General features: G+C 39.4%; 1 protein-coding gene across 1 annotated transcript in view; it reads right to left on the bottom strand.

Annotated features, from left to right (window-relative positions):
* Positions 1-20,345, bottom strand: part of SORCS2 (sortilin related VPS10 domain containing receptor 2) — a 265,638-nt gene that overhangs the window by 197,912 nt on the left and 47,381 nt on the right. Inside the window, exons 4-5 of the mRNA XM_036765080.1 lie at positions 13,636-13,700; positions 5,702-5,820 (exon numbers count right to left, since the gene is read on the bottom strand). Of these exons, the coding sequence (XP_036620975.1) occupies positions 5,702-5,820; positions 13,636-13,700 (184 nt within the window). The remainder of the gene's footprint in view (positions 1-5,701; positions 5,821-13,635; positions 13,701-20,345) is intronic.

The raw sequence follows: 20,345 nt of genomic DNA, 5'->3' as shown, positions 1-20,345 counted from the left end.
GCCACACTTGTGATCTCTTTCTAAAACTTCTTATCTATTTTGTCTTTCTCTATGGTTTAAAGTATATTTCAATTACATAATCACTTCTCATTCTCTTTCTGTCATCCTTTACTCAAATATTCCATCTTCATGCTCCCCACCATATCGCCTGGATTTCTTTACATATTTTCTTAATATAGAATCCTATCCCTTTCCTCTGCTTTGTTCCTTTGAATAATGTGTACCAATCTAAATCTATAGTCCAGCCTTGGATTTCTTTTAATTAAGTTTTAGCGATACTTTGAGGTCTAATTTGCCTACTTGAGGTGGGACCTCTTTTTCCTTTTGTTTGTTACTTAAATGTTAAGTGTTGGCATAGAGATATTTGAGGGCATGGATTTTATTACTGGCTCCTTTCTTTGGATTTTGTCTCCTATTAAGTTCTGGGTGTCTGAGCTGCTATTCTTCTCTATTGCTTGGTGGATGCAAACATACACACGCACACACACACTCACACACACACACACACACACAAAAGCAAACACACTCACGCATGCAAGTCCAAAAATCACAACCCATTAATCACCAAAAATGTAGGAAGGATTTTAGGATGGCTGATTAGGATAGTTCAGAGAGTGCTTGGTATAGTGAGTGAAAAAACTCTCTGCTAGGAGTAAGAACCAAAGTCACAATGTCATTCACTCCTCAAAAGGAGCTGAACTTAAAAAACAAATCAATTATTTTGATCATGGATTGATTGATCAACAGTTCAGAGAGGAAACATTCAGGATTTCTACTGATTATAAGGAAGAAAATGTAATGTGGTAATATCAGGAGTGCTGATGGAGAAAAACCTGTTTTGTTTTGTTTTATTTTAGTTTAATGTTTTTGCAAGATATTGAAAAAAAGGCATTCAACTTTGCCTAATTTAATGAAGGGGAAAGTAAAAAGACACATTGATTAGATCAGGGGTTGTTAATGTTTTTGTCATATGGACAAAAGAGCAACGTTTTTAAAGGTATAAAATAAAATACAAAGAATTGCAAAGGAAATAAATTATATTTAAATAAAATTATCAAATATATATATATATATTATATGTACACATGCATGTATGTATACACATATGTATGTATAGACAAATCCTTTAGTTAATGAATCAAGGTTAAGAACTCCTGGATTAGAGAAATAATCAGAAGGCTGTTGATATCAAAGGTCAGTATATTTAAAAATGGATGGAATCCAATCAAAATACATAGAGGGTTAGACCTGGAAGGAATATTAGAACACAGGATGATGTTAGAGCCAGAAGGAAGATTAGATTAGAGAATATAAATTGTAATAACTGGAAGCTCCCTGAAAACATAGAATAAAATGTAAGAAATGGAAGGAGGATATAACAGGCAATATAAGAGCAAGAAGGGACCCTAGTACCTAGAATGTCAGAACTATGAAGGAATTTAGAGAAGATCCAGTACAATATTTTTACATTAGAGATGAAGGCACAGAGGCCTTAAATTGTGAAATGTCTTGCCAAAAGTTCTTGGATAGCAGGGACAAAATTATAGGTCTCCTGATTCTTCCTCTTAATGGGATGGATGCTAAAAATTAAAAATAAATAAATAAATGAATAAAAAATTTAAAAACAAAAACAGTACTTGCTGAAAGATGCAAATTTGACCTTTGTCTGTTGAAATAGAGATGAAGTATGACAGATCTACCTGCCTGAATATTTAATACCCATCGAAAAGTGTAACATTTGAACTTCTTTAAGTCACTTTTTCATTACAAAACCTTTTTTTTCACTGAATAATAAATGGGAAGCCTTTAGGATTCTGATTTATTAACTGACAGATAAGAGGAAAACTAGACAGTTGTTATTTTTATTTATTTCATTTTAAAATATCAGCTTGATTTGTCATATCAAGCTGTCAAAAATACCGCCTTTCAAGGGAAATCAGTTTCTCTAGTCTAAACGCTAAAAGGAAATTCATTTATCTTTTTTTTTTCCCCTAACAGGAAGCAGCCAGATAAAAAGTATCCATGAGCTGGAGACATAGTACTAAGTCCTGACTGCTTCTTACTGGCTTTGTGACCTTTCTGGTTGTGTGGTATAACTTTCCTCTCTGGACATGTTTCCTAACAATTACAATGAACATGGATAGACTGTTCTATGGTTAGTAAAGCACTTTATGTCCATTATCTCATTTGGGCCTTACAGCAATTCTTTCAGCTAGGTACTAGAGGTATCATCATTATCCTTAATTTACAGCAGGGCTGCCCAAAATGCGGCCTGGCCCACAGTGTGATTTATGCGGCCTGCCTACAAGCACAGAAATTTACAGGAATGCTTTAGTAAATGAAGCCGAGCTACCGCAGAGCTTTCACTAAAATGGCAAATCAAAAAATATTGTCTATTATTTCAATAAAAAACTAAGGTTGGACAACCTTGATTTAAAGGTTAAGTTAAATGGTTTGCCTACAACCACATAGCTAGTAAGTATGAAAGACAGAATCTGGACTCAGCACTTACAGACTGAGTCCTGTCTGGAAGTCATTAAAAAATGACTTCAAGTCATTAATAAAATGGAGTTAATGATGTTAACACTTCCCACATGACAGGGTTGCGAACAATAACATTTATTTCACCTTAAGGTTTATAAAGCACTTTCCCCATTTATAGTCCTCTAAGTTAGATACTACAAACACTTGAGGAAACTGAGGCACAGAAAGCTATCATTATTTATTAGTCATATAATTAATCATTTACTAAAATTATTTAATTGATACAATTAACCATAAAATTAATTATTAATAAAGGTTAATATTATGAATCTATTAACTCATGGTTACATATTCATTTCCAAAACTGTGGCATGAATCAAGGCCTCCTGAGTCAAATTCTTTCAAATAAATTATGGGCTATGAGGGAAGAGATTTGTGTTTCATAAAGCACTACAAAAAGTGAACCAATAACATCAATATTATTGCTATTAATTAGGAAGGACAACCCTATATATGTATATCGATTTATCTGTCTATCTATCTATCCACACACACATACACACACACACAAATGCAACTTGATGAAATAGTCTTTTCTTGCTTTGTTCTTTTGGACCTTAATGACATCAAAGAATCCCTGAGTCCCATTGGATTGAATAGAAAGACGATTTTGAAATTATCTAGTTACTCAAATCCCTTATTCATTTCTCTTCCTTCAGAAAGTGAGCTCCTTGGGAGACTAGTCTGCCAGCACAGTGCCTTACACAGAATAAGCACTTCATAAATGCTTGCTGATTGACCGATTTGATTGATTGTGACATAACAAAAGAGTGATTAACCTGCCTCTAATTGAAGACATCCAGAAATGAGAGGCTCTGCTTCTGGAGGCAGCCCAGTTCCCAATTATGGACAACTCTAATCATTAGGAACTACTTCCTTACATTTTCTGTTATTATCATCAAAAAGCCTAAATAACCTATAGTATGTTCAGAAAGGACTGTGGGAAATAAATATCCCTGGAGGTGTCAGACTATAGTAGGGACAGCTCAATGTCCCCTTCACCACAGCTCTGGAATATACAAATGTACCAGGCAGAAAGACTGCTCGCTTCTCCGGTTACATTCACACAGTCTGTGTTTATCTATGTCAACATCCATCCATAATAAATGTTACATATTTTTGTTACTCAAATCTGAAATCAAAGCAGGTCAATTACCTCTCCTCCATCTTCAGGATGTGCTAACGCATTTTGGATTCCGCCCTGTCAAAGGCATCACCCGTTTTGCTAAGTTTGGCAGTCAGGAAGCTCACACAGGGAGAACCACTTCTCACCACACACTAGCTGTGAAATAGATCTGAATTGTAGCTGTTGGGGAGTTATAAACAATGTCACCTCCAAACAATATAAGGCAGGGCTCAGGAGGAATGATTTTCTCTAGGAAATTTATTTCTAAATCCATTTCACAGTTTGTTCATGGTGAGAAGTGGTTCCTGCCATGTGGACACCCAGAACATTGTTCCCAAGGAAATGGGTGTGGGTGTCTTTGGGAGGCATTCATTTCCTAATCCTCATCAAGCAAACTAGCTATGGAAGAAGATGATTCTTGCTTCTTTCTTAGCTGGGATCTGAATGAGTTCTACTTGGTCATCACACTTGAATGAATGAATGAATAGATGGATGGATTGATGGATGGATGGTTGGATGGATAGATGGATGAATGAACAAATAAATAAGCCATTACCAGCAGCAGCAGCAGCAACAACAACAAAAAGATTGAGATACTTGGGAGGTGATGGCAATAGCAGAGCAAATGGACACAATCTTCAGAAAACTCTAGGAGCCATTGTGGTGTAAGGGCAAGAGCACTGGTTATAACAAAGATGGCATATTGTCTTCAGTTTTGGGAACCATATTTTTTAAACATCAGTAATGAATTGGAGTGTCTACAGCCTGCAAGAGTTCATCTGGGGTCTGTGAACTTTTTAGAAAAATATTTTGATAGCTATGTTTCAACATGTTTTCCTACTGTAATCCCAAGTATTTTAATTTATGCACTTAAAATTATTCTGAGAATGCCTTCATAGGCTTTATCACGCTGCCCAAAGGGTCCATGATATATAAAAAAGGTCAAGAACTACTGGTCCAGAAGGAGGTGACTAGGGTGATGATGAGGGTTACAGAGAATATGCATTATAAAAATCAGATGAAGGCTCTGGCAATGTTGAACTTGTAGAAGAGAAGGCTTAAGGTCACAACTGCTTTCTATCAATAGGGTAAGGGCTGTCATGGAGACTGGATTTTTGCTCAGCTACAGTTTGGACTATGTAAGCTCCAAGATCCCTTCCAACTCCAAGTTTCTGGGACTTTGGGGATCTGCATTAAGTAAACCAAGGTTCAAATTCTGTTTCTGCTGCTTAGGAGCTATAGGATCCTAAATAAGGGAAGTTCAATTTAATTCAGTTAATTTAAAAAAAAAACATTTTTATTGTGTGTAGACCATACAAAGATGAAAACAGTCTCTGCCCTCAAGGAACTTACATTCTACTGCAGAGATAAACTATGCAGACAGATAAGCAAGAAGAGAGTTGGAAGCACCAAGGAAAATCTCCCATAAGGGGTGGGTACTTCTGGTTTCTGGGCCTCTGCATCTTCCTCATCTCCAAAATGGGAAGAAGAGTACTTGCATTAACAAGGCATCTAAGTAGCCCAGTGGAAAGAGAGCTAGACTCAGAGTCAGGAAGACCTGAGTCGAAATTGGACCTCAGACACTTACCTAGCTGTGTCATCCTAAGCAAGTCTTTTAACTTTGGTTTGACTTATTTTTCCTCAACTGTAAAAGGGGGATCATAATTATACCTACATGCCAGGGTCTTTGTGAAGGTCAAATCAGACAGTATTTGTAAAGTGCTTAACATAGTGCTTGGTACATAGTAGGCACTAGATAAGTGCTTATTTCTTTCCCTTCCCCTTCTTAAGCTTGTAAGTTGCTGTCCATCAAATGGGATAATATAGATAAAATGCTTTTGGAACCCTAAAACTCTCTAAAAGGGGATACTATGGATGTGGTTTACTTCTGAATTGAATTATAAAGTTAATTTCCAGCATTTTATCAAAGAAGAAATAACATTTCATAGGGTCCTCGTCTGCCTCCCTTTTATCGGTCCAGAGTGTCACATTCCTTCAGTTGAATACATAGGGGAATTAATTTGCATTTACCTTAAAGAATATGTAGTCGTCCTGCACAGTCAGGGAATTGTGGTCAATGCTGCTCGCAAATGGAATCGTGGGTGTTCTATCAGAGCAATTCTGAGACTGACAGGTGACATAGCGGAAACCTGGGGAGAACAATGACCAAAATCTATTCTTGTAAAATAAACTCAAAGGAAAAACCAACATTTTAGTGTTCTTCTTGGTGAAGGAAACAGCTATGTTAGACAACAGTCTGTCATGCTAAAGCACATTTTGTGCTTCTACCATTCATGAATCTTACTGCGATGCTATGCCCACCACCAAAGTATCAATGTTGGTATTCACATCTCATCAGTACTCTCTCCCCCTCAGATCGGAGGGCTTGGGGGCTGAGTGAAGAACTCCTCCCAAAGCCTCCATTTAAATAGGGCCCCTAGGCCAGTCAACTTCATTTCCCACCAATGGCACTCCTTGGAGTAATCATAATCATGCTCCCAGAAAATCCTGTTGCTGAGAAATTTATCATCCTGTGAGGTTAATGCTTCTACCTCATTAGTACTTTCTGTATCTTCTGCCCCTCTTATTGTATGGCTGGAGGGAAGAGCAAAGAATTCCTCTCAAAGCACCCCCTTAAAGAGGGCTTCATTTTGAACCGGTTGATTTCTTGGACTATTTGTTGTTGTTTTTTAGTCACTTCCATCCTGTCCAGCTCTTCCTGACCCCATTTGGGGTTTTCTTGGCAAAGATACTAGAGTGGTCTGCCGTTTCCTTCTCCAGCTCATTTTATAGACCAGGTACTGAGGCAAACAGGGTTCAGTGACTTGCCCTGGGTCACCAAACTCGTAACTGTCTGAGGCTGGATTTGAACCCATGAAGATGTGTCTTCCTGATTCCAAGACCAGTGCTCTATCCATCTCGCTGCCCCCCTCCTTTGAACTGTACTCCCCCATCAATGTTTATTTTTCCCTCTCCCTCCCCACCTACCTTTCAGCTTTCTTGTGTGTGTGGATGTCTTCCATTAGATTGGATGCTTTTTAATTTGTATTCCTAACACTTAGCACAGTGCTTAGCACAGTTAAGCACATAGCAAGTGCTTAACAAATGTTTGTGGACTGACATCCAGTTTTTAAATTAAAATCCTCTTGTAATTTTTCATGATGGTGTATAGTGCACCCTTAAGCTCAGATCATTTCTCTCTATCAGCCCTTCCTTCACAACCCTCTTGTAGTAGGGGGCTTGTCCTTTTTTTTTTTTTTGCAGGGGGGAAGGCAGGGTAATTGGGGTTAAGTGACTTGCCCACGGTCACATAGCTAGTAAGTGTGTCAAGTGTCTGAGGTCACATTTGAACTCAGGTCCTCCTGACTCCAGGGCCAGTGCTCTACTCACTTTGCCACCTAGCTGCCCTGGGACTTGTCCTTTAAAATGCTATATTCCAGTGCATGGCACAATCCTCCAAATAGAGAGCTTAGTTAATTTTGCTGAATTGAGTATGGGACCAACAGCAACTATCACCCCAAAAGTGAGCTTAAAGAAGCTTCAAAAGCTTCATTACTTTGGGGATGAGGATGAAATATGGTTGGCCACAGGAATTCATGAAAATTGTCTGTAAAAGCATAGTGGGGCAGGTGATCTCTTATCAGGAAGGTAGGAGCCATGGCAACAAAATTGAGACACACTTCTTAAGTGACAATGTGTACTAAGTCATGTTCGAGATACAAAGTGCATATAAAACACAGTCGCTGACCTTAAGGTGCTTATGGTCTAGAGAGGAAATAAGATAGAGAGCACTAGCAATGAAGTATGTCCCCTGGTACAGGGCTAGAGCAGTACAAACCTGCTAAGTGCTCAGGGAACAGGATGAGAATTATTTGCTTCCCTTAGGAAATTTAATTTTTAAATTCATCACCTGAGTCATATGACGAAGGAGAATCATTCTCTTGTGGAGGTCTGGTCCTTCAAGAACATGGGCTCTTTCTCTAAGCCAAAGCACTGACTGTGGCATTATTATGGTCAAAACTGGATCTTTGGTATACTCATTGTTCTAAATTTTCAACAATTTTTTTTCAGGCAAGATGTTTGCTTCTCAGAAGATCTTCAATTGTTAAACAAAAAGGAGAGAGATAAAGAGGGAGTGGGTGTGTGTGTGAGAGAGCAAGAGACAGAGAAAGAGAGATAGAGACAGAGAGACAGAGAAAGACAGAGACAGACAGAGACAGAGAGAAGGAGGGAGGGAGGGAGGGAGGGAAGGAAAGAAGGAGAGAGGGAAAGGGAGGGAGGGAGGGAGGGAGAGAGAGAGAGAGAGAGGGAGAGAGAGAGAGAGAGATTGCTTGTCTTCGTGAATAAAGATTAAAAATCCAGGAGATCTGGGCCAAGTACTGTTGGTGACAAAGGTGGTGACCCCAGACAAGTCACTTACTATCTCAGTTCACTAGGCAGCTCTAAAATTTCAGAGAAAATGTTGATGTGAATTGGTAGGAAATAGAGGGAATTCCCTCATCTTAGAATTCCCTATGTCCATGAAATCACAGGTCCAGTCCTTATCCCAATCCTATTTTAAAACTGTTCATTCATTTATTTTACCTAGGGAGATACTTGAAAAAAATTATTAAGAATTTGTGCCAACAGCTTAAGGGGAAAAAAAGCCTCAGATAGGCAATGAAGCCAGGACGGTATCCACACACACACACACACACACACATACACACACACACACACACAAACACACCCCCACCCACCCACCCACCACCACCACCACCACCACCACCATGAGGGCATTATCACAGGTCATTTTCAATATAAAGACAGGAGTCAGCAAGCAGCATGAGGGGCACTCAGGCAGAGTAGCAGAGGTCACTGGTGTATACAGCTGTTATCACTCAGAAAATTACTAAGGGAAGCTTAAAACTTAAAGAGCATACAGGTTCTTATGATACTGTTAGCACAAGAGAGTGGAAATTGTCCTGGTTTTGAACTCAATGGCATGGGCCCGAATTCTCCCTCTGAATCTTACTACCTTGTGTGACCCTGGAAAAGTCATTTAAATTCTTCAAGTACCTTCAAGTGGTGACTTAATCAACGTTGGTGGCAGTACCAAGAGAGACTGGGGAAGAGAATAGCTGACTGACCCTTCCTTCCTTCCCTCCCTCCCTCTCTCCCTCTCTCCCTCCCTTCCTCCTCCCTCCTCTCTCTCTCTCTCTCTCTCTCTCTCTCTCTCTCTCTCTCTCTCTCTCTCTCTCTCTCTCTCTCTCTCTCTCCCCCCCCTTCCTCCCTCCCTATATCTCCCTACCGCCCCCCTCTCTCCTTTTTTTTTAAACTTTTCCCGAGGCCCAGTTTCCTGGGTCTCAGTTTTCTGATCTGTAAAATGAAGGGTATTTGACTCTGTGTCCTCTGAGGTCCCTTCCAACTCTTCTATGGTCCTATGATCCTAAAATATCTGCTTTCTTGGGAAACACATAGGTGACAGATAGGAATAGTGCATTGAACTTCAGGGATATTTTGCATGGAGAGTGGTTTCCTGTTTTACCATCTTTTTGTGTGAGTTAATGCATCTCCTCTCAGGACATTTGAGCTCCTAAGTAATATTTTAATGGCTGTTTGCTTCTAGGACAGTAGAGATCCATGAAGAGAGATTCTTTTGGACTCTACTTGTCTATGGTCACCATGAAGGAACACAGGGACCAGACTGAGCTCTTCAGATTACAAATGGGTGTAGCCTCAGTAATATCTGCCCCCAGATACTAATGACCAAGTGTGTATCTGATTGGGTCTAGCTTCTTCTCTTATCACGCATAGAAGACATCTCCTCAGAGAAGCAATATCATTCTGATAATCCATGCTGGGTTTATGTACTTATATATTGGGAAGTCAGAGAATCATAATGAAAAGGAAAGCAGAATTTTACTTGGAGAAAGAAAGAGGTGAAAACTGGGGCATTTTAGGGAATCAAAAAGGGAAGGTAAAACAAATTAGTTATGTTGATTATGCTAAATTATGCTCCCCCACCATTCCTCTAGGAATAGCCATTCAGGTCCAAGATTTAAAGTCTCAAGTATCATATTTGTTGAATATTGCAAATATTTAGTAATAACATATATATGTAGTATCTTTCCTCTTAAGTTTCTTGTATAGAAGGATTGTGTCTTATCTTCATGTCTCAGCCCCACCCCCCTGGCCCTCCTACCCTGATGACTAGTTAAACTGTACATGGTCGGGACTTATAAATAATGTTTAAATGAATGAATGAGCAAATATTTCAAAAGAAAAGTGTTATTCAAACTAAGACCTAGGATGCTTCCTAAGTTTGGTTTAAGTGAAATTAGGCCTCAAGAAAGTAGATGTCTCTTCCAGGATATAGGTTGCAGCTTGCTGCATGCTAAAGAACAATGCTGGCCATTCCAAAACATACATATATGAGCATAAGAGAAACTGGCGGTGTTTTGCTTTAGGGAAAATGCTTGAACTATTTTTCAAATATTTATGGTTGAACAAAACCACAAACATATTTTGCCAGACATCTGTTCCCTTTATATTTAAACCATTCTGTTTCCCAAGGGAAATTGAATCCTTAGGTTTTTGACTCATCAACTGAATTCTCTGGCAAGGGATTGCTGGTAAATCAGGAGTGCTAATGAGCCTTTTTTCTAGATTCATCGTTTGGGAAGTTGTAGCTCAAAAGCACTAAACAAAATGGAAATTCACAAAGATTTGGGCTTGGATCTAAAATCACTTTGGGGCACATTTGGGGATTTCTCTCTCTCATCCAGTTTATTTTGACTACTCCTTTCCCCTCCATCCCCAAGTACTTCCATGCATCCTCACTATGGCATGGAAGCAATCCTGGGGTCTCAAAGGCTATACACAAGCTCTGGAAGGTCCTACCAAGTTGGCAAAGGGGAAGGATGAATGAAAAAAAGGTACAGCAATAGATCATCTGTAGTCCAAGGACCAGATGAGTTAAACATTGAGAAGTTCATTACTAGAGAAAGGTTGATTTGAGAGGAGATGGCAATGGGGGGAGAAACGGGAGGAAGGAGGAAAAAGAAAGGAAGGAAACAAGCCTTTATTAAACACTGACCACGTGCCAGGCACTATGCTAAACACTTTACAAATATCTCATTCAATCTTCACAACAACCCTGGGAGCTAGGTATATTATTATCCATATTGTACAGCCAAGAAAACTGAGGCAGGCAGAGGTTAAGTGAAATGCCTAGAGTCACACACCTACTCAGTGTTTGAGGCCAAATTTGAATTCAGCTCTTCCTGACTCTAGGCTCAGTGCTTTATTCTCTGTGCTAACTAGCTGCCCCTAGCGGGAGGGGTTGTTGCTCATGAAGACCATCTCTTAAGAGATTGGAGGAATTGTGATTTGCACTGGTCAAGGGAACAGAGGAATAGAGTAACCAATATTTTTAAAAATCGAAAAATTTTTTTAAAGTCTGTAATTTCACTGAAGGCAGCTAGTTGGCTCAGTGTGCTAGGCCTGGAGTCAGGAAGATGTGAGTTCAAATTTGACCTCAAATATTTCCTAGCTGTGTGACCCTGGGCATGTCACTTTACCCTGTTTGCCTCAGTTTCCTCATATGCCAAATGGGCTGGAGAAGAAAATGGCAAATCACTCTAGTATCTTTGTCAAGAAAACCCTACACAGGGTCACAAAGAGTTGGACAGGATTGAATGAGGGAACAACAGCAATTTTACTCGAGTGAGTGTTCCCTCAAGCAATCCTTTAAGAGATGGTCTTACTGAGTTATCCCCCCACCCCCTAGAGGCAGCACTAAGAATAGAGTACTGAGCTTGGACTTAGGAATAACTGAGGTCATTTCTTTGCTCAGACACTTATTAGCTTGATAGCCCTGGGTTCCACAGTCAACCTTTTCAGCCTCAATTTCCTCATCTCTAAAATGGGGTAATAACTACATCTACTTAAGGAAATTGCTGAGGCTCAAATGAGAGACTACATTATAGTGCTTTGTGCACCTTCAAGTGCTATCTAGTATTAATTTAATGCTGTCAGGTCGCTGGGTTTGTAACACAAAGTGTAACTCTCCCCCTATCACCAAACACCCCCTCTCACACATAGGTATTGGGTCAGGAGATTTCCCTTCAAGGCCCCAAACTACCATGGCCCAAGCTCAGTTTCCCTATTTGTGAAATGGGGGTGATAAAAATTGCCAAGCCCTGTAGAAATGTGAGCTATGATTCCTGTTATCATCATATCCAGAAGGAGTCTCAGAGGACAACTCTCATTATAATTCCAGGTTCATGGGCCCTTATCTTGCTTTTTAATCTTTAAATGGTATGAAGGGAACTGTGCTGAATTTGGAGCCGGAAGGGTTTCTGGGAGCTTAGAACAACTGACATATGTGGATATTCATTCTAACAGATTCTCTTCCCACACCACAGATAAACTGGCAGCTGTATGTGCAGAGCAGGAAAAACGTCCAATAGTTAAGTGCCAGAACAAATTGTACTATTAATAGCTTTTTTCATTGGACCGTAGCTTCTTGACTTCAATTTATCTCTTGTTGGAAAACAAGTAAACTTTAAATTCTACCACATTTCTACACAGCCCAGTCAGTTTAGCTATATGCATAGGCCAACTTCAAGGAATCTGGTATAGCATTTTCTTGCTGTGGGCAGTGGAAATGAATGTGAGGCTTTTCATGGGGAGAAGCATGATTCAGTGAAAAGAACACAAAATTGGGAGTCTGAGGACCTGGGAATCAAATCTAAGCATTGTTCCTCATGGTCTGGGTGGCCTTGAGAAAACTGCTTCTACTCTCTGGTCCCCTGTTTCTTCAGACTTAAAATGGAGGGCATGAGCTTAGTGATATCTAAGGCTCCTCCCACATCCAAATCCTATATTCCTATGATTTCTATGAGCTTCAGTTTCTATAAAATGGAGATAATTATATTTATACTGCCTCTCTCATAGAGTCTTGGAGGAGGTCCTAGAAACTTAAGACTCTCAGCATTGGAAGAGACCTCAAAAGCCTTGGCTCCAGTCATTGACCAACAAGAGTCCCCTCTGTAAGATGCACCATCACTCACTGGTCATCATACCCCTGCTTGGAGATCCCCAGTGAAGTAGAACCCACTTCCTCCCAAGGAAGACCATTCCACTTTGGGACAGCTACAATTGTTAAGAAGTTTTGTCTTACAATAAGCTAAATTTTCTTTCTGAAACTTCCACTTGACGCTTTTAATTCTGTCCTGTGGAGCCCAAAAGAACAATCTGTGAAATCATCTTCTAGGCTATCACTCCTCAAATAATTGTTGACCATTTTCATGTCTAACCTAAGTCTTCTTGTCAACAGATTAAATGTTCCCAGTTCCTTTAAAAGTTCTACATATGACTTGGTATTGGTTGCTGTCTTTTGGACAAGTTCAAAGTTATCAATATTATTCTTAAAATGTGGCAACCAGAATTTATCATAATAGCCAAGATGCAGGTTGACCAAGGCAGAACATAGCAGGGTCATGAGCTCCCCGTACTGGTTACTATACTTCTGTTACTATAGCTAATATAATATATATTAGCTTTTTCGGGGGCTGCCATAACATATTGTTGACTCATATTGCTATCTTTTTAAAGTTAACTATATTCTCCCCATACATCTTACACTTATGAAGTTGATTCTCAGTACGCATGTGTAAGACTTTACACTTATTCACAATAAATTTTGTCTTATTAGTCTTGGCTTAACATTCCATCTTGCTAAGATTTTTGGAACTTGATTCTGGCAACTAACCATTAGCTAGCCCTCTCAGCTCTGACATGAGATTATGGAAGTGCTTTGAAAACTCTCACAAGATTTACAGATGTTGACCACTTACTCTGTGTTGCTTGGAAAGCACATCATAAATTTGTGAAATGTAAATTATTATTTCTACTAGTACTATTACTATGACTCTGTAAAAAAAATTGTGGTTTGATCACTGGCTTCTCAAATCACTTACCTCCACTGAGATCCTGGATTTCCATATGAACCAAATCTGGCTCCCCATCTACTCCAGCCACAGCCCTAGGGGAAAAATACATATGATCAAGCTATATTGAATCATTGACCACAACTCCCCTATTAGTCACTTTCAATGAGTCCTTATTTTCTCCCAAATAATGTGCAAAACTCCTTGGCCTGGCATTCAAGGCTCTCCAAAATTTGCTTCCAACCTTCTCATCCCTGTCTCCCTCTTTCTCTTCCTCCTCCTTGATCAACTCAACCAGACAAAATAGGCATTGAAGTGTAATGCAAAGAACACTGGATTTGTAATCAGAGGACCCCAACTCTGTTTCAATCTATGTGATCTTGGGTAAGGCGCTTTGTTCTTGGTCTCCTCAATTTTATAATAAAGGACTCAGAAAAGATTTTCTCCAAGATTGCTTTTAGGTCTAAATTCTGAGATTTTACTAGGCTATTCACCAAAACTTGAAAAATTCCTTCTGTCCTGCTTATTCTTTTCTTTCATCATTCCCTATACCTCTCTCTTATCTCAGCCAGCCGAGACCTCATCTGTGTTTTAAGTTCTAGACTAAATGCCACCTCCTTCATGAAGCCTTCCCTGATCATTCTCCTTTGAGGGGATTTGAAAAGTAAGTAGTAGTGGGAATTGAGTGAACCACACTGATTCTATCTTGAGACTCAGTTCTGCAGTTAACTCAGTTCCTTTTCTTTTTCTCAAGTATTTTGTTTGTTTTTCTAATTACATGTAAAAACAATTTTAAAATCAGCTTTTAAAAAATTGAGTTCCAAATTCTCTCCTTCCCTCCCCTCCTCCATCATTGAGATGGCAAGCAATTTGACATAGGTTGTACAAGTGCAGTCATACAAAACATATTTCCATATTGGTCATGTTGTGAAAGAAAATGCAGACCAAAAAAAAAAACCCAGGAAAAATAAAGAAAGTCAAAAACGTATGCTTCATACTGCATTCAGACTCCATCATTTCTTTCTCTGAAAGTGGATGGTATTTTTCATCATAGGTCCTTCAGAATTCTTTTGGATCATTATATTGATGAGAATAGCTAAGTCATTCACAGTTGATCATCATACGATATTGCTGTTACTGTGTACAAAGTTCTCCTGGTTCTGCTTATTTCACTTTGCATCAGTTCATGTAAGTCCTTCTAGGTTTTCTAAAAGCATCCTTGCTTATCATTTCTTATAGCACAGTTGTGTCATAAGAAATGACAAACAGGATGCTTTCAGAAAAACCTGGAAAGGCTCAGTTCCCTTTCCATTCAATTATGGATCTGGTCCAATTTTTGTCCTGTGAGAAAACATTATTCAATTGTGGGAATTGTAAGAAAACCTAATTGTCTTTGAACCTGTCCCTGAGTGTTTGAGAAGCTGGACCACCTCTACCTGCTGCTTAGGGACCCTTAACTAAGTATTTAAGTTATACTGACAAAAAACCCAGCAGATCCAAAGACTGATACAAGGAGTTTTCTCACAATTATATATCTCAAGTACCCATATATCTTATCTAAAAACTGGCCCAATACTAGTCAATCAGTTATTGCTTTCATGTTCCTTTGATTAAGTATAGACTCTTTCAGAGAGTAGGACACCCATCTTTCTGATTTCAGGGAATTATAATTGTTCCCTCTTTCAATTTGGAAAATCTTTAATCTTTCCTCCAATTAGAAATCAGATTACCAAATTTTATATCCTGGATAATTATTTTCTAATAGTTAACTGGTCTATTTAATTGTTTTTAATGTGTAAAAACTTGTTTCTCCCCATATTGAGGGTCCAGTCTTAAGCTAAAAAGATCTGGTCCTGATTTGTTATTCAATTGACATGTATTGCTTAATAAATCAATATTCTCAGAAGCTTGAACCCTTGTTTCCTCAGTCATTTCTTCTTTCACTCACTTCATCTTTCACTCACAATTGGGAATAAGAAGGAGTATATATTATATGTCCGCCCATTAGGGGGAAGAGTTTATATTCCTACAACAAGCTTGAAAATTTTACCCTCCATATATTACTACCCTTTAGAGACTTTGTGCTTTCAAGGTAACAGATACTTGGCTTATCATACCCTTGTACCACAGAGATTCAAATTCTTTTACATGACAAATGCACAAATTTATTAGAAGTCATATTAAAAAGTATCCCTTGTGTGTTCAATTTTAATTTTATCATTTTTATTTAATATTTTAGTTTTCAACATTGATTTCCACAAGATTTTGAGTTACAAATTTTCTTCCCATTTCTACCCTTCCTCCCATTCCAAGATGGCATATATTCTGATTGCCCCATTCCCCAGTCAGCCCCCCCTTTTTTCACCCCACTCCCCCCATTCTCTTTCCTCTTACTTTCTTTTAGGGCAAGATAGATTTCTATGCTCCATTCCTAATATATCTTGCTTCCCAGCTGTATGCAAAAAACAACTTTTTTAAGCATCTACTTTTAAAACTTTGAGTTCCAAATTCTCTCCCCTCTTCCCTTCCCACCCACCCTCCCTAGGAAGGTAAGCAATTCAACACAGACCACACATGTATCATTATGTAAAACAATTCCACAGTGCTCATTTTGTGAAAGCCTAGCTATATTTCCTTCCATCCTATCTTGTCCCCCTTTATTTAACTTTCTCCCTTTACCCTGTCCCTTTTGAAAATTGTTTGCTTTTGATTACCTCCTCCCCCATCTGCCCTCCCTTCTATCATCTCCCCCCTTTCTTTTAATCCCCTTGCCTTTACTTTCCTGTGTAGTAAGACACCCAATTGAGTGTGTAGGTTATTCCCTCCTCAAGTTGAATCTGATGAAAGATTCACTCATTCCCCCTCATCTGCCCCCTCTTCCCTTCCAACAGAACTGCTTTTACTTGCCACTTTTAGGTGAGGTAATTTACCCCATTCTATCTCTCCCTTTCTCTTTCTCTCAATATATTCCTCTCTCACTCCTTAAATTTATTTCATTTTTTAAGATATCATCCCTTCATATTCAACTCATCCTGTGCCCTATGTCTGTATTCCCTACTCCCCTAATACTGAGAAAGTTCTCATGAATTATACATATCAACTTTCCATGTAGGAATGTAAACATAACAGTTCAACTTTAGTAAGTCCCTTATGAATTCTCTTTCTTGTTTACCTTTTCATGCTTCTCTTGATTCTTGTATTTGAAAGTCAAATTTTCTATTCAGCTCTGGTCTTTTCATTGAGAAAGCTTGAAAGTCCTCTATTTTATTGAAAATCCATATTTTGCATTGGAGCATTATACTCAGTTTTGCTGGGTAGGTGATTCTTGATTTTAATCCTAGCTCCTTTGACCTCTGAAATATCATATTCCAAGCCCTTTGATCCCTTAATGTAGAAGGTGTTAGATTTTATGTTATCCTGATTGTGTTTCCACGTATTCAAATTATTTCTTTCTGGCTGCTTGCAGTATTTTCTCCTTGACCTGGAAACTCTGGAATTTGGTGACAATATTCCTAGGAGTTTTCTTTTTGGGATCTTTTTCAAGAGGTGATCAGTGAATTCTTTCAATTTCTATTTTACCCTCTGGGTCTAGAATATCAGGGCAGTTTTCCTTGATAACTTCTTAAAAGATAATGTCTAGGCTCTTTTTTGATCATGACTTTCAGGTAGTCCAATAATTTTTAAATTATCTCTCCTGGATCTATTCTCCAGGTCAGTGGTTTTTTCCAATGAGATATTTCACATTGTCTTCCATTTTTTCATTCCTTTGGTTTTGTTTTATAATATTTTGATTTCTTCTACCTTCTACTTCCAATCTAATTTTAAGATGGTATTTTCTTCAGTGGCCTTTTGGACCTCCTTTTCCATTTGGCTAATTCTGCCTTTCAAGGCATTCTTCTCCGCAATGGCTTTTTGGAGCTTTTTTTCTATTTGCATTAGTCTATTCTTTAAGGTGTTATTTTCTTCAGTATTGTTTGGGTCTTCTTTAGCAAGTTGTTGACTTGTTTTTCATGGTTTTCTTGCATCACTCTAATTTCTCATCCCTGTTTTTCCTCTACTTCTCTTACTTGATTTTCCAAATCCTTTCTGAGCTCTTCAATGGCCTGAGCCCAATTCATATTTTTCTTGGAGGCTTTTGATGTAGGCTCTTTGACTTTGTTGACTTCTTTTGGCTGTATGTTTATATCTTCTTTGTCACCAAAAAAGGAATCCAGAGTTTGAGTTTGAGTCAGTGTTTGAGTGTGAGTTTGTTTTTGCTGCCTGTTCCTGTTCCCAGCCAACTACTTGACCCTTGAGCTTTTTGTCAGGATATGACGGCTTCTAGAGTAGAGAGTACTTTGTCCCAAGCTTTAGGGTCCAAACACTGCTGTTTTCAGAGCTACTTCTACTCCACCATCACCCCAGGCTTTGTCACCACAGTGCTCCTCCTCCCCCAAGAACTGGCCAACCAGGACCAAAATACGGATCCAAGTAGGGCATAGCAAGAGAATCTGCCTTTGTGCCCATGAAGAGCTCCTTGCACTCCCGCTCTGATCCGCTGCTAGATTCTTCCCACTGTGTGAGATAGGGACTCGGGAAGCAGCTGATTCTGTAGCTCTGTAAGAAGCCTCAGGAGTTTCCTGCTGCTGCCACCACCACCACCACTGCACCACTTCTGCCTCCCCCAGGGCTGGTGATTGGATCGCTCTGAACTCGATTCTGCAGTTTCCCTCTAACCTGCTCTTTGGCGTTTGTGGGTTGAGAAGTCTGGTAACTGCCACAGCTCACTGATTCATGGTCCCAGGGCCTTTTCTGGCTTGCTGACTCCAGGTCTGGTCTGTCCTGGCATGCTCCCAGCACCATGAGATAGACCCTTCCCGGTGACCATCCAGGCTCTCCTGGGCTGGAGACCTGTGTCCCTCTGCTATTTCATGTGTGCTGCAGCTCTAGATTTTGTTCAGAGCCATTTTTACAGGTGTTTGGAGGGATTTGGGGGAGAGCTTAAGCAAGTCCCTGCTTTCCAGCTGCCATCTTGGATCTGCCCCCCTTGTGTGTTCAATTTTAGATAATCTCCTGCCTTGCATAACTTGCCCCTCTTGTCAAGGGCACTATTATCCTCCCAGTGACTCAGATTCCTGATCTTGGTGATGGCCTCAATTCCCTATTCACTCACCACACATATCCAATCAGCTGCCAAAACTTGTTTCCATGTCTCTAACATCTCTTGCAAAAATCCCTTCCTTTCTTCTCACTTAGCCACTGCACTGGTACAGGCCCTCATCAGCATTCATCAGGACTCCTGCAATAGGTTCCTAAATTATCTTCTTACCTCTTTTCACTCCAATCCCTCATCTACATGGCTACTAGAATAGTTTTCCTAGGATGCGGGTCTGATGATGACACCTTTTTATTCAATAAACTCTTGGGACTCCAAGGTATAATGGAGGATCAAAATGAAAATATTCCATTTATCAATTAAAATTCTTCACAACCTGGTCTCTTCATACCTTCCCCATCTTCTTACACATTATTCCCTATGCCTATACTCTGCAATCTAGACAACTTGCTGTTCCATACACCCAAGTCTTCCTGACTCTGAGGTCATCTCTCTATCCTTTTTGTAATACTTTCCCCCTAAATGTAAATCATTAAAATTTTAAGTGCTATGTGATTGGTCCAGATAGACCTTGAGCTCCACAAGGACAAGAACAATCTTTTGACTTTATTCGTATCTCCAGGCACAATGCCTGGCACACAGGAAGTCTTTAATAAATGCTCGTTGCCTTGAGAGACAGAAAGTGATTTTGGATATGGAATCACAGTATTTCAAAGCTGAAAGGGCCCTTAACAATCATCCTATCCCCTTAATTTTATAGATGAGGAATTGAAAACTCAGTGAGGTAAAATTGCTTACTCAATGTCACACTGCTAATAAGTGTCCAAAAAGCTCTAATTTGCAATTTTGGCATCCAGGAAAGCTTCATAAAACATGCCTGGGGAAAAGTGGAATGCTGTGTCCCCTTAAATACATTCTCTTATAAGATACATTCAGTTGGGAACTGGAGGAGACCATCCCAAAGGAGGAAAACAGAAACTCTAGGACAATGTTGGGGAGGTCAATACACAGCAGGACTGGGGAGAAGCTGATCAAGGAGACAGAGAGGAAAAAAAAACTAAACCATTCAGAACTTCCCATTTTAACTACACATCCTTACTAACTCGGTGCTAAGCTGAGATACTTTAGTCTCCTGAAGTCTGAGCACTATCAGTATCCCTCCACATTTTTGTAGCTTGAGGCAGAGCTCTGTTTTCCATGTCCAGGTTCTGGCTCTGTGTGTTAGAGCTGAGCTTCCTACCTAAGTCTCCTGACTCCAAGACCAGGTCTTCACAGGAAGAGGATAACTTAAGGTTGTTGCCAGGCAGCTACATTTGTAACTTTGTATTGCTTTGTATCCTCAACACTGAGACCTTCTTCACTCATAGGTAGGTGACCCCACAGCACTCACTGCCTGTGTCCTCATTCATAGCTTAGGTACATACTGCCTTGCCAAGTCTAGCTCTGAGTTGTCTCATACTGCTGTCTTCTCTAGTATGACTAGATGGCTATATGTACTTTCTAGGCCACGAAATTATGAGTTAGGTCACATAGACCCACAGGATTTAGAAGAAGAAATCTTCTTAAAGATACAGTAATGTACTTCCCTTTTGTTAAAGAAGAGCAAAAGGAAATCTAGAGAATTTAAGGGACTTGTTCATAGTCC

Source organism: Trichosurus vulpecula, chromosome 6 (assembly GCF_011100635.1).
Source record: "Trichosurus vulpecula isolate mTriVul1 chromosome 6, mTriVul1.pri, whole genome shotgun sequence".
Classification (NCBI taxonomy): Eukaryota; Metazoa; Chordata; class Mammalia; order Diprotodontia; family Phalangeridae; genus Trichosurus; species Trichosurus vulpecula.
The sequence above is the reverse complement of the archived record's forward strand: the minus strand, read 5'-3'. Positions and strand labels throughout refer to the sequence as shown.